General features: G+C 41.2%; 1 protein-coding gene and 1 long non-coding RNA gene across 7 annotated transcripts in view; one reads left to right on the forward strand and one right to left on the reverse strand.

The window, feature by feature from the left end:
• Window positions 1-3,659: 3,659 nt before the first annotated feature.
• On the reverse strand, window positions 3,660-13,641 carry LOC132658665 (uncharacterized). Of its 2 annotated transcripts, XR_009598589.1 has the most exons (3): window positions 13,536-13,641; window positions 11,799-11,854; window positions 3,660-10,756 (listed from the first exon to the last, which is right to left on the reverse strand). It is a non-coding gene; the product is annotated as an uncharacterized LOC132658665 (long non-coding RNA). The 2 variants fall into 2 exon arrangements; XR_009598590.1 differs by having other exon boundaries at window positions 3,660-11,854.
• A 371-nt stretch (window positions 13,642-14,012) lies between these two features.
• Window positions 14,013-15,203, forward strand: part of TSNAX (translin associated factor X) — a 34,214-nt gene continuing 33,023 nt past the window's right edge. For all 5 annotated transcript variants that reach the window (XM_042241161.2, XM_004021354.5, XM_042241164.1 and 2 more), the window contains exons 1-2: window positions 14,013-14,149; window positions 14,586-14,690. In XM_042241161.2, coding sequence (XP_042097095.1) covers window positions 14,134-14,149; window positions 14,586-14,690 — 121 coding nt within the window. In that variant the 5' untranslated portion in view covers window positions 14,013-14,133. The remainder of the gene's footprint in view (window positions 14,150-14,585; window positions 14,691-15,203) is intronic.

Below are 15,203 nucleotides of genomic sequence, written 5' to 3' on the forward strand. Positions count from 1 at the left end.
TCGGACACGACTGAAGTGACTTAGCAGCAGCAGCAGAAGCTGGATCATAGAAAAAGCAAGGGAATTCCAGAAAAACATTTGCTTTTGTTTTCTTGACTACACTAAAGCCTTTGACTGTGTGGATTACAACAAACTATGGAAAACTCGTCCAGAGATGAGTGCAGCAGACCATCTCACCTGTCTCCTGAGAAACCTGTATGCAGGACAAGGAGAAACAGACCAGACATGGAACAATGGACTGGCTCAAGATCAGGAAAGGAGTGTGTCAAGGCTGTTTATTGTCACCCTGCTTATTTGATTTCTATGCAGAGTACACCATGCGAAATGCCAGGCTGGATGAATCACTAGCCGGAATCAAGATGCTGGGAGAAATATCAACTACCTCAGATATGCAGGTGATAACACTCTAATGGCAGAAAGCGAAGAGGAATAAAAGAGCCTCTGGAAGAGGGTGAAAGAGGTCAGTGAAAAAGCTGGCCTAAAACTCAAAATTCGAAAAACTAATATCATGGCATCCGGTCACATCATTTCATGGCAAATAGATGGGGAAAATGTGGAAACAGTGGCAGACTATTTTCTTGGGCTCCAAAATCACTGCGGATGATGACTGCAGCCACAAAATTAAAAGATGCTTGCTCCTTGGAAGGAAAGCTATGACAAAGCTAAACATGAATTGAAAAGTAAGACATCACTTTGATGACAAAGTCAAAGCTATGGTTTTTCCAGTAGTCAAGTACAATGTGAGAGTTGGGCCAGAAAAAAGGCTAAAAGCCAAAGAATTGATGCTTTCAAATTGTGGTGTTGGAGAAGACTCTTGAAAGTCCCTTGGATAGCAAGGAGACCAGTGAATCCTAAATGAAATCAACTGTGAATATTCACTGGAAGGACTAATGCTGAAGCTAAAGCTCCAATAATTTGGCCACCTGATGTGAAGAGCCAACTCATTGGAAAAGACCCTGATGCTGGGAAAGATAGAGGGCAAGAGGAGAAGGGGTTGACAGAGGATGAGTTGGTTGGATGGCATCACTGACTCAGTGGACACGAGTTTGAGCAAACTGGGAGATAGTGAAGGACAGGGAAGCCTGGTGTGCTGCAGTTCATAGGGTCACAAAGAGTTAGACACGGTTTAGCAACTGAACAACAACAACAACTTATTAGCTTATAAGTAAGGTAAAAGCAAAGAATAGGAAAGATATAAGCATCTGAACGCAGAGTTCCAGAGAACAGCAAAAAGAGATAAGAAAGCCTTCCTCATCAATCAATGCAAAGAAATAGAGGAAAACAACAGAATGGGAAAGACTAGAGATCTCTTCAAGAAAATTAGAGATACCAAGGGAATATTTCATGCAAAGATGGGCTCAATCAAGGACAGAAATGGTATGGACCTAACAGCAGCAGAAGATATTAAGAAGAGGTGGCAAGAATACACAGAAGAACTGTACAAAAAAGATCTTCATGACCAAGATAATCATGATGGTGTGATCACTCATCTAGAGCCAGACATCCTGCAATGTGAAGTCAAGTGGGCCTTAGGAAGCATCACTATGAACAAATCTAGTGGAGGTGATGGAATTCCAGTGGAGCTATTTCAAATCCTGAAAGATGATGCTGTGAAGTGCTGCACTCAATATGCCAGCAAATTTGAAAACTCAGCAGTGGCCGCAGGACTGGAAAACATCAGTTTTCATTCCAATCCCAAAGAAAGCCAATGCCAAAGAATGCTCAAACTACCACACAATTGCCCTCATCTCACATTCTAGTAAAGTAATGCTCAAAATTCTCCAAGCCAGGCTTCAGCAATTTGTGAACCATGAACTTGAAGATGTTCAAGCTAGTTTTAAAAAAGGCAGAGGAACCAGAGATCAAATTGCCAACATCCGCTGGATCATGGAAAAAGAAAGAGAGCTCCAGAAAAACATCTATTTCTGCTTTACTGACTATGACAAAGCCTTTGACTGTGTGGGATCACAATAAATTGTGAAAAAATCTGAAAGAGATAGGAATACAGACCACCTGACCTGCCTCTTGAGAAACCTATATGCAGGTCAGGAAGCAACAGTTGGAACTGGACATGGAACAACAGACTGGTTCCAAATAGGAAAAGGAGTACGTCAAGCCTGTATATTGTCACCTTGCTTATTTAACTTATATGCAGAGTACATCATGAGAAACGCTGGGCTGGAAGCACAAGCTGGAATCAAGACTGCTGGGAGAAATATCAATAACCTCAGATATGCAGATGACACCACCCTTATGGCAGAAACTGAAGAAGAACTAAAAAGCCTCTTGATCAAAGTGAAAGAGGAGAGCGAAAAAGTTGGCTTAAAGCTCAACATTCAGAAAACTAAGATCATGGCATCTGGTCCCATCACTTCATGGCAAACAGATGGGGAAACAGTGGAAACAGTGTCAGACTTTATTTTTGGGGGGTCCAAAATCACTGCAGATGGTGATTGCAGCCATGAAATTAAAAGATGCTTACTTCTTGGAAGGAAAGTTATGACCAACCTAGATAGCATATTCAAAGGCAGAGACATTACTTTGTCAACAAAGGTCCGTCTAGTCAAGGCTATGGTTTTTCCAGTGGTCAGGTATGGATGTGAGAGTTGAACTATGAAGAAAGCTGAGTGCCAAAGAATTGATGCTTTTGAACTGTGGTGTAGGAGAAGACTCTTGAGAGTCCCTCAGACTGCAAGGAGATCCAACCAGTCCATTCTAAAGGAGATCAGCCCTGGGTGTTATTTGGAAGGAATGATGCTAAAGCTGAAATTCCCGTACTTTGGCCACCTCATGTGAAAAGTTGACTCATTGGAAAAGACTCTGATGTTGGGACGGATTGGGGGCAGGAGGAGAAGGGGACGACAGAGGATGAGATGGCTGGATGGCATCATGGACTCGATGGACGTGAGTTTGAGTGAACTCCGGGAGTTGGTGATGGACAGGGAGGCCTGGTGTGCTGCGATTCATGGGGTCGCAAAGAGTCGGACACGACTGAGCGACTGAACTGAAGGTAAAATTTCATATCTTGACAAAAGTATTATATTATAACTGTGATAAAAACACAAAGTGTTTTTGTCAAACGTGTTTATACTGGCTACATAATTACCATTCCGATGGATCCATCATAATTTATACAACTTTCCCTTGCTTATTCTTACACAGAAAATTGTTTCCAAATTTAGCTAGTCTCTAGTATGTTGAATCCATATCTAAGTCTTTGTTTACATTTCTGAGTAGCTGCCTAGGATAAATTTTAAAAAGTGTAATTGCTTAGGTCAACTGGTATAAACATTTTTAAAAGTCTTTTTTTAAATTGAAGAATTGTTGATTTACAACATTATAGTAGTTCAGGTGTGCTGCTGCTGCTGCTGCTAAGTCACTTCAGTCGTGTCCAACTCTGTGTGACCCCCTAGATGGCAGCCCACCAGGCTCCCCTGTCCCTGGGATTCTCCAGGCAAGAACTTGGAGTGGGTTGCCATTTCCTTCTCCAATGCATGGAAGTGAAAAGTGAAAGTGAAGTCGCTCAGTTGTGTCTGACCCTCAGCAACCCCATGAACCGCAACCTTCCAGGCTCCTCTGTCCATGGGATTTTCCAGCCAAGAGAACTGGAGTGGGGTGCCATTGCCTTCTCCAAGTAGCTCAGGTGTACAACATAGTAATTCAATGTTTATGGATTATACTTCATTTAAAGTTATTACAAATTAATTTGTATATTTCTCTGTGCTGTACAATATATTTATTTTATACACAGTATATTTTAATCCCCTGCAGCATCTTGCCCCTCCTTCTGACTCTCTTCCTATTGGTAACCAATAATTCTTTTTAAATTGAGGAATAGTGAATTAACAATGTTGTGTTAGTTTCAAGTGTACAGCAAAGTGATTCAGTTAAATATTCTGTTCTTTATATGTCTGTTGCTGTTTCATTGTATTGATTTCTCTTTTAGATTCCACATATGTGACAACATACTCTGTATGATTTATTTCGCTTAGCATAATACCTTCCAAGTCCATCCATGTTGTTGCAAAAAGCTAACTTTCATTCTTTCGTTGAGTGTATTTCATTATATCGCATCTTCTTTATCCATTCATCTGTTTTCTGTGTTGATGGACACTTGGGTTGCTTCCATATCTAGGCTATTGTAGATAATGCTGCTATGAATGCCAGGGTGCATGTATCTTTTTGAATTGGTGTTTTTGTTTTCTTTGGGTATATACTGAGGAATGAAATTGCTGGATCATAAGGTCATTCTATTTATAGTTTTTTCTGAGGGCTGTGTTTATTGTTTTACACAGTGGCTTCTCCAATTTACATTCCCACTAAGAGTGCATGCGGGCTTCACATCACTTTAAAAAGTCTTAGTACAAATTGCCAAAGTGCTTTCTAGAAGAGTTTCTCCAAAATGTATTCTCGTTAACTTTGTCTCCAAATCATTATACACATGTGAGCAAAATACATTAACATGTTTTTCTGTGTATTTTTAAATACTAGTTGTGATCAAACTAAATTCAACTTCAACTTTTTTTTCACTTAACTAATCCTACACTTCTCTGTTACAATACCTTAATATCATTTTCAAATACCCACTTTAGTCATTCATTTATTATTAGACACTCATTTCCCCCTCTGTTATAATGCAGTTATAAATATCTTAAACATCTTAAAAGTGTACCTTTATGCATAACACTACCCTTGATACTGCACAAGATAACTACACAGACTTGGTATTCAAGCTTTGCTGACTCAGAATAATGTCTACCTACTAGTCAGAAAACCAGTTTAACATGTAAAAAAAAAAATCCCACTCATAGCACTTCAAAACTGTAAAGTTCATCAGCTCACTCGCTCAGTCGTGTCTGACTCTTTGTGACCCCATGGACTGCAGCACACCAGGCTTCCCTGTCCATCACCAACTCCTGGAGCTTGCTCAAACTCATGTCCATCAAGTCAGCGAAGCCATCCAACCATCTCATCCTCTGTCATCCCCTTCTCCTCCTGCCTTCAATCTTTCCCAGCATCAGGTTCTTTCCCAATGAGTCAGTTCTTTGCATCAGGTGGCCAAAGTATTGTGGTTTCAATTTCAACATCAGTCCTTCCAATGAATATTCAGGGTTGATTTCCTTATCATTGATTGGTTTGATCTCCTTGCAGTCCAAGGGACTCTCAAGAGTCTTCTCCAACACCACAGTTCAAAAGCATCAATTCTTCAGTACTCAGCCTTCTTTATAGTCCAACTCTCACATCCATACATGACTACTGGAAAAACCATAGCTTTGACTAGATGGTCCTTTGTTGGCAAAGTAATGTCTCTGCTTTTTAATATGCTGTCTAAATTGGTCACAGCTTTTCTTCCAAGGAGCAAGCGTTTTTTTTTTTTAATTTCATGGCTGTAGTCCCCATCTGTAGTGATTTTGGAGCTCCATAAAATAAAAAGTCTCTCACTGTTTCCATTGTTTCCCCATCTATTTGCCATGAAGTGATGGGACAAGATGCCATGATCTTAGTTTTCTGAGTGCTGAGTTTTAAGCCAAATTTTTCACTCTCCTCTTTCACTTTCAAGAGGTTCTTTAGTTCTTTGCTTTCTGCCGTAAGGGTAGTGTCATCTGCATATCTGCGGTTATTGATATTTCTACCAGCAATCTTGATTCCAGCTTGTGCTTCATCCAGCCCAGCATTTTGCATGACATACTCTGCATATAAGTTAAATAAGCAGGGTGATAATATACAAACTTGACATACTCCTTTCCCTGTTTGGAACTAGTCTGTTGTTCCATGTCGAGTTCTAACTTTGCTTCTTGACCTGCATACAGATTTCTCAGGAGGCAGATCAGGTGGTCTGGTATTCCCATCTCTTTAAGAATTTTTCACATAGCATAAAGCTAATAAAAATATAATGAACCTAGTAATAAATATAACCAAAGTTAAGCAAAACTCAATCAATGAAGGACTTTAAAAAAAGAAATAAATCAGGAGAAATTACCATAGTTAATAGAGTTAACTCATTGCCATAAATTCTCCCCCAATTTCTCTATATACCCAGTGCATTTTAATTAATAGATTGACAAGGTTTTTCATAGACCTTGGAAAGCCGGTTTCAAAATAAGTAGGAACCATATGATCTAGCAGTTCTATACCTAGGTGCATACCCAAGAGACCTGAAAGTGTATGTTCACGTACAGACTTGCAGGCAAATGTTCACAGCAGTATTACTCATAATAGCCAAAAAGTGGAAACAACCCAAATATCTATTAACTGATAAACAGATAAACAAACCATAGCACATACATATATTACATATACACATCTTTACAAATGAATATTATTCAGCCAAGAACAGATTGAAGTACTGATATATGGTATGAGGTAGATGAATTTGTAAACATTTTGCTGTGAGAAAGAAGCTAGACACAAAAAGGCGCATATTGTATGATTCCATGTGTATGAAATATCCAGAATAGGCAACTCCACAGAGACAGAAAGTAGATTAGTGCTTTCCAGGGGCTGAAGAGGGAGGATGGGAAATGACTGCAAATGTGTTACTGGTATATAAACAAACAGACCAGCGGGACAGAATAAGAAACTCAGAGCCAAGCGTGTATGCAATATTGATGACCTCTGTGTTGCTCTAAATCAGGGGAGAAACAATAAAACATCAATATGTGGTCGTGAGATAATTTATCAATATATACACTTATTTCAGGTAGATTAAAAACATAAATGGAAATGCAAGTTTTATACTTTTATAAGAAAATATAGGGTGATATTTTCATAACCTAATGTGGAAAGTGAAAGTGTTAGCCACTCAATTGTGTCCAGGTCTTTGTGACCACATGGACTGTAGCCTACTAGGCTCCTCTGTCCATGGAATTCTCCAGGCAAGAATACCTGGAGTGGGTAGCCATTTCCTTCTCCAGAGGATCTTCTTCACCCAGGAATCGAACCCAAGTCTCCTGTTTGGCTTCTTTACTATCTGAGCCACCAGGGAAGCCCCCACCCTGATATAGGAAAGACATTATTAAACAAGGCCTCCAATACACAAATACAAAAGAAAAAATTGATAAGTTTGACTACATTACAATTTAAAGCTTCTTTTCAACTAGTTACTGTAACAAAACTAAAAGATGATCTACAGATGGGGACCATGTAGCTGCAGATCATTTGCTCATTCTTTCAACAAATATTGAATGTGCATGCTGTACCAGATGCTACATGACAGCAAGCTTGTCTGGTGGTGGGGATGATGCAGGAGAAAACAAATAAGAAGTGTATATAGGAGAGAAAGGGAAGAAGTCCTGGCACACAGGGCAGGGCAAATACCCCACGTATTTGCATGGTCCATTTGTTCTGCTCCTTCAGATCAATGGCACATGTCCCCTTCCCAGGAAGGCCTTTCCTGACCATCCTCTTGCAACTGCAACTTTTAATCCCATCCCAGGAAACCTTCATCTCTTCTTTTCTTCACTTTTCTTTATAGCTGTTATCACTTCCTAGTGCCAAATATTTTATTTATTTGTCCTTCACTTGTCTCTTTTCACTAGAAAATAAACTTTATAAGACCAGGGATCACCAGTACTTAGAACAGCATCTAGTAGGTTGGTGCAAAAGTAATTGCGGTTTTTGCATTGTTGAAATTTGCCATTTGATATTGGAATACATTCTGTATAAATTTGATTATGATATACATCATTTTAATGTGCATTTTTCACTTTATGTTTTTGCGCTAATGACTTATTATTTGCTGTTTATATTTATTTTAGATTATGGAAAGGTTGTTAGACAAAAAGCAAATTCAAGCAATTTTCTGATTTGAGTTCAAAATGGGTCGTAAAGCAGGAGAGACAGCTTGCAATATCGACTATGCATTTCACCCAGGAACTGCTAAGGAACATACAGTGCAGTGGTGGTTCAAGTTTTGCAAAGGAGACGAGAGCCTTGAAGTTGAAGCACACGGTGGCTGGCCATTGGAAGTTGACAATGACAATTGAGAGCCATCATCGAAGATGATCCTCTTACAACTACATGAGAAGTTGCGGAAGAACTCAACATCAACCACTTTACAGTTGTTCAGTATTTGAAGCAAATTGGAAAGTTTAAAAAGTTCCATAATTAGGTGCCTCATGAGCTGACCAGAAATTAAAAAAAAAAAATCATTGTGAAGTGTCATCTTTCCTTATTCAACACAATACAATGAGCCATTTCTGGATCAGATTGTGATATGTGACAAAAAGTAGATTGTGTATGACAACCAGAGATGACCAGCTCAGTTGCTGGACTGAGAAGCAGCTCCAAAGCACTTCCCAAAGCCAGACTTACACCAAACGATCATGGCCACTCTTTGGTGGTCTGCTGCTGATCCACTGCTGGTGGTCCACCACAGCCTGCTGAACCCCGGTAAAGCCATCGCATCTGAGAAGTGTGCTCAGCAAATTGATGAGATGCACTGAAAACTATGCCTGCAGCCAGCACTGGTCAACAGAGGGGCCCGATTCTCCACAGCAGTGCCTGACTCCACACTGAACAACCAACACTTCAAAAGTGGAACATTAAGGTTTTGCTTCATCCACTGTATTCACCTGACCTCTGGTCAACCAACTACCACTTCTTCAAGCATCTTGACAATGTTTTGCAGGGAAAATGTTTTCATAAACAGCAGGAGGCAGAAAAATGCTTTCCAAGTGTTTGTTGAATCCTGAATCATGGATTTTTATGCTATAGGGATAAGCAGACTTATTTCTCATTGGCAACAATATATTGAAATAGGGTCCTATCTTGATATAAGGAAGATGTGTTTGAGCCTAGTCATAATGATTCAAAATTCATGATCCAAAACCACAATTATGTTCGCACCAACCTAATATAACATGGTAGGTGCTCAACAAATACTTGTTAAATAAATAAGAAAATACTTGTGTCCTTAGTGGCACAAATCATATTGCCAGGCATAAACCATGCACAGAAATATTTGTTGAAGATTACCTGATCCGTAAAGGAAAAATATTTTACATATATTTTATTATAATTATAACTGTGGTGTTGGAGAAGACTCTTGAGAGAGTCCCTGGACAGCAAGGCGATCAGAACAGTCAGTCCTAAAGGAAATCAACCCTGAATATTCATTGGAAGTTCAGTTGCTGAAGCTGAAGTTATAGGTTATGAAACATTATATTCAAGAGTTTGCTCAAACTCATGTCCACTGAGTCAGTGATGCCATCCAACCATCTTATTCTGTTACCCCCTTCTCCTCCTGCCTTCAATCTTTCCCAGCATCAGGGTCTTTTCTAATGAGTCAGCTCTTTGCATCAGGTGGCCATTGTATTTGAGCTTCAGCTTCAGCATCCTTCCAATGAATATTCAGGGTTGATTTTCTTTAGGATTGACTGATTTGATCTGCTTGCTGTCCAAGGGACTCTCAAGAGCCTTCTCCAATACCACAATTCAAAAGCTCAATTCTTTGGTGCTCAGCCTTCTTTACAGTCCAATTCTCACATCCCTACATGACTACTGGAAAAACCATAGCTTTGGCTACATGGACCTTTATTGGCAAAGTTATGTCTCTGCTTTTTAATACACTGTCTAGGTTTGTCATAGCTTTCCTTCCAAGGAGCAAGTGTCTTTTAACTTCATGGCTGCAGTCACAGTCTGCAGTGATTTTGGGGCCCAAGAAAATAGTCTGTCACTGTTTCCCCTTTTCCCCCATCTATTTGTTATGAAGTGATGGGACCAGATACCACGATCTTAGTTTTTTGAATGTTGAGTTTTAAGCCAGCTTTTTCACTCTCTTCCTTCACCATCATCAAGAGACTTTAGATCCTCTTCACTTTCTGCCACTGGAGTGCATCTGCATATCTGAGGCTTCTTATTTCTTCCAGCAATCTTGATTCCAGCTTGTAATTCATCCAGCCCAGCATTTTCATGATGTACTCTGCATATCAGTTAAATAAGCAGGATGACAATATACAGCCTTAATGTACTCCTTTCCCATTTTGGAACCAGTCTGTTGTTCCAGGTCCAGTTCAAACTGTTGCTTCTTGTCCTGCATACAGGTTTCTCTGGAGACAAGTAAGCTGGTCTGGTATTCCCATCTCTTGAAGAATTTTCCACAGTTTGTTGTGATCCACGCAGTTAAAGGCTTTAGCATAGTCAACGCGGCAGAAGTAGATGTTTTTCTGGAACTACTTTGCTTTTTCGATAATCCAGCAGATGTTGGCAATTTGGTTTCTGGTTCCTCTACCTTTTCCAAATCCAGCTTGTACATCTGGAATTTCTCAGTTCATGTACTATTGAAGCCTAACTTGTATGTTTTGAGCATTAACTTGCTAGGCATGTGAAATGAGTGCAATTGTCCAGTAGTCTGAACATTCTTTGGCATTGTCCTTCTTTGGGACTGGAATGAAAACTAAATTTTTACCCAGAGGGATGTTGTGGGGAGGGATGTGGGGGGGGGGTTCATGTTTGGGATTGCATGTACACCTGTGGTGGATTCATGTCAATGTATGGCAAAACCAATACAGTATTGTAAGGTAAAATATAGTAAAAATAAAAATTAAAAAATAAATAAATAAATAAATAAAAACCAAACTAACCTTTTCCAGTTCTGTGGCCAATCCTGTGTTTGCTGACATCTTGAGTGCAGCACTTTAACAGCATTATCTTTTAGGATTTGAAATAGCTCAGCTGAAATTCCATCATCTCCACTAGCTTTGTTTGTAGTAATGCTTCCTAAGCCCCACTTGACTTCACACTCCAGAATGTCTGGCTGTAGGTGAATGACCACACCATCTCAGTTATCAGGGTCATTAAGACCTTTTTTGCATATTTCTTCTGTATTATTACCATTTCTTCTTAATCTCTTCTGCTTCTGTTAGGTTCTTGCTGCTTCTGTCCTTTACTGTGCCCACCCTTGTATGACATTTTCCCATGGTATCTTTAACTCCATTGTACTGATATACCATACTTTGTTTCTCCAGTCATCTGCTGATGTAAATCTGGGTAGTTTCCACCTTTTGCTTATTATGAAGAGTGCTGTTATGATCATTTGTGCACAAGGTACACTCCTAGAAGTAGAATTATTTGGGTCATATGCCAACTCCATGTTTAAGTTTTGAGACTGCCAAATGCCTTCTACAGGGATTGCACCTTTTTACATCCTTCCTACCAACATACGAGACTTCTAATTTCTCTGTATTCCCACTAATACTTGTTATTTTCTGTAATTTTTTTGATTATAGTCAGCCTAGTGGGATGTGAAGTGGTATCTCATTGTGGTTTTGCCCATCCCTATTACTCCCTGAAATACCAACTTCCTTCTTCAGTAAAGATCTAGAACATTAATTTCCTATTACTTTCTAGCACTGCTTGAAAAATATATCTGTGAAATGGTATGTGTACACTTCATGATACCACTTTAGATCCTACAGGTATCTTTTAAATATTACAGTTATCATTTTAGAAATGGTCACTCAAGTTTCTGGCAGTTTCTCATAGCTCCTTGTCCCACCTAGCTCCCTGACCCCCCTGCCACCTCCCGTGCTTTATGTAGTAAGCACACAATAAGGTAAACTCTGAAGTGCAGGCCCTTGTCCTGGCCTGTCCCACCTAGCTCCCTAGCTCCCTGGCCCCCAGCCCCCTTCCTTTATGTAATAAGCACACAATAAGGCAAACACCGAAGCGCAGACCCTTGTGCAGGCCTGACCCACCTAGCTCCCTGCCCCCGTGCCCCTGTGCTTTATGTAATAAGCACACAATAAGGTAATCACGGAAGCACAGACTCTTGTGCTGGCCTGCGTTTAGTCTCTTACCTGACTTCGTGCTTTCTTAAGTAACCAAAACCAGTTTTTGCATGCGGTACATTTTCCTGTAAAGGTGACAAATGTGAGGATTTATGGACTGAATAAAAACAGGTGCATTTAAAAGGAGTAGGACTTTATTCAGAGTCAAATGTGGCCAGATAGAATGCAATATGAGGAGGAAAGCACACCATTCCAGAAGTGGAATCTTACTGAAAATCTTTTACCTTCCTTGTCCCAACTTAGGGTGGTAGCTTTCCCTTAAAAACAAAAGAAAATATGTCCCACTAAGTACCAAAACTATGTTTATGCATTTGAAGCAATAAAACAAGGAGACAGGGTGGAGATGCCTTCTGCAGGTGCCACACAGGTTGAGAGGCATTTCCTGACAAAGGAGTAGCTATGGTTGCAACACCTGGGGTAATGACATATGCAAATGAATACTGGGAAAGTATTCCTGGGATTCACCTCCATTAAGTATTATACTTTGAGGCATCATTATAGGTTATGAAACATTATAGGTTAGAAACTAAGTTTCTAATGAGAAAGAAGTGAAAAGCAGTTCAGTGAAACACTGTTGTATTTGAACAGATGAACAGGAGTGGTGGTTGGAGAAAGAAAAGGACATTATGATGGATCCAGGTTTTGGAAAGTTGAGGTCTTGTGAACTGCTATACCAGTGGAGTGGGGAAAAATACCCTTTTCCCACTATATACTTCAAGTAAGCGCTGACTCTAATAATGTTGTAAATAACTGGCTTCCTCACATGTAGAAGGAGTCACGTTAAAACGATTACAATTGTATGAAAGTTCTCTCTCTCTCTCCTTTTTTTGTCATGGTCAAGTAGAAGACCACTGGTAGATAAGGGTCAGTAGGATCAGACTTCACACAAACTCGGAATTTTACGACCAACATCATCAGCAAAGCTGTTCAGTATATAAGCAAAGCAGTTCAGTCCAGGTCTTCAGGAGCCTACTTTATCCACAAGGAATCTGGCTAATTGATACATGTGTTCAAAGCTGCAGAGACGAAATGGGTGGTGTTTCCCAAGCGTCTTGCTCCAGAGCTGAAGAGAACCCAGAGACTAGCTAGAATAGAAAACCTTCCTATGATACAGGTCTGTCAGGCGCTTGAAATCACTGCCAAGTTATTTCATTTCAATCACTGTTCCTTTGTTACTAAATAAACAAGGAGGAAAGACTGTGTATATAAAGTGCCTACAATAAAGAGGTTATTTAGGGGAAACGTACTAAAATACAGTACTTGTGTCTTCCCAACCAGCCCCAGGCCGTCCAGCCTCAGCCTGAGTTCTACCCTAGAGAATGCTGTAGCGCATGTTCCTTTTGGAAAGCGACGGTGGGAGAAGGGTATCAAAGCTAATCTTTAACTGAGACTTTACTATGTGAAAAACTCTTCTGCGCTTCTTAGTGGTAACACATTTAATGGTCAAAAAATCCTACGAGGTGGGTCCAAATTTAACCCTATTTCTCAGATGAAGAAATTGAGCTAGAGATGAATTACTTCCTTAAGGTCACACCGTCACTCAGCGACGGGGGCCACAGCGAAAGCAGGCATTCCGGAGAGGAGCACAACGGAGGACACAAGAAGAGGGAGGGAAAAGGGGAGACGGGGAGGCGGGAGGGGGACACACAGGGGAGAAATAACCAGGACTGTCTTGCACTGATTGATATGCATATTTTCATCACTTTAGCTGCTGGCGTCACCGCCAGGAACGGAAAAGACTTCTACCTCTGTAAGGTTCAGTCTCGATAACAAGAAAACCATCGCACAGGAGACGCGTGGACGCTCCCTTTCTCACCCGCAGGTTCCCCGGCGTCGCAGGGCCGCCTTCAGCGGCGAACTACAACCCCCACTATGCACCGCGCGGGGGCCAGGGGCCCATGCGGGGGGCGCACGCGAGGGTGTTCCACAGGCGCCTTGAGAAAAAGAAAAAAAGTATACATCTTCCGTCGCTCTCCAGCCTTCACACTGTTCTCACTCTCAGAGGGATGCGGTCGTCTTTTTTATGAACAGCTAATACGGAAAAGCGTGTAAGGTCGCTTCTGTTTTCAGGCACAACAGAGGGCAGCTGCGACAACAGCGCCCGGGCGCGAGGTCCTCGGCCACGCGCGGGGCAGAGCCAGCGGAGGCGGGGCGGGGACGCGGCCGGAAGTGTGTTCAGGCGGAGAGAGAAACCTGAGTGGTTGCTGGTGCGCGCTTCCGGCTAGTGCGCTGACGTCGGCCGGCTGTACAGGGCGCCGCTGAGGGCTCTTCGGCCGCCGCCGCGCGTACCCTGCTCGCCCTGAGGCTCTTAGTCTCCTCTCTTCTTGCCGTAGGCCGTGACGACATGAGCAGCAAAGAAGGTGGCATCCTCAAAAGCTTTGGGCGTGATTTATTTATTTAATCCAGCCTTTTTGTCGCATTTTCCACTTCCCACCCTTGAAAGATGCTTTCTCCCCGCGCAGACTCGGGGGGCGGCGGCCCTGGTGATTTCCCCGGCCACATTGGCCGTATTTAGCTCTTTTCCTTAATCCTCGAGGCAGTTTTATCTTAGTTCGGTAATTGCCCCACCTTGTTCCAGGTCAGGGAACCCACTGTGGGAGGTTTGGATGAGCTTAAGGTTTGGGAGGTGGTGGGGGAAGGTAGTGCTGCTTTTTGTCGGTTTGCTGAGAAAGTCTCTGCGATGACGGCCCAGGGGAGGTCTGGTTTTAAGGAAGAAAGGGGTTTACCTCTGTTATGTGTTGTCAAGTCCTGGCGATGGAGAGCCCTGTCCAACCTTTTTTTCCTTCTCTATGTAAGGATCAGGAGGGTTCAGGAAAAGGAAGCATGACAATTTCCCACATAACCAGAGAAGAGAAGGGAAGGATGTTAATTCATCTTCACCTGTGATGTTGGCCTTCAAATGTAAGTTCTATGTCATGAACACTGGTGAAGGGAAGGAACGAAAGAGGTTGTAAAAAGGATCACTTAACTATGTTATGCTTCAGTCTCAGTATTTTCCTGGAGGCTTTCCAGTGGTGCTCGGTCTGTCATGAAAATTGAGATTACAAAAGTCTTGACTTTATTTCCCCCTTTTAAGTTTCACAGGTAAACATTAATTAACATCAGACCTGCCACATAACTGGAAATTACCGTGCACCTGATACACAAGCATACATATCAGCTATATATGTACGGATAATTTTAAACGTGTATTGGTTTTGTTTTCTCCGCTAGGCTTTTGGAGACTTATTTATTTATTTTTTTTTTAAGATTTTTTTTGATGTGGAACATTTTAAAAGTTTTTGTTGAATTTGTTATAATAACTGCTTCTATTTTATGTTTTGATTTTTTGACAATGAGGCATGTGGGATCCCCGACCAGGCATCGACCTCACACCCTCTTCATTGAATGGTGAAGTCTCAACCACTGAACCAG

The sequence above is a fragment of the Ovis aries genome, chromosome 25 (assembly GCF_016772045.2).
Source record: "Ovis aries strain OAR_USU_Benz2616 breed Rambouillet chromosome 25, ARS-UI_Ramb_v3.0, whole genome shotgun sequence".
NCBI classification, from domain to species: domain Eukaryota; kingdom Metazoa; phylum Chordata; class Mammalia; order Artiodactyla; family Bovidae; genus Ovis; species Ovis aries.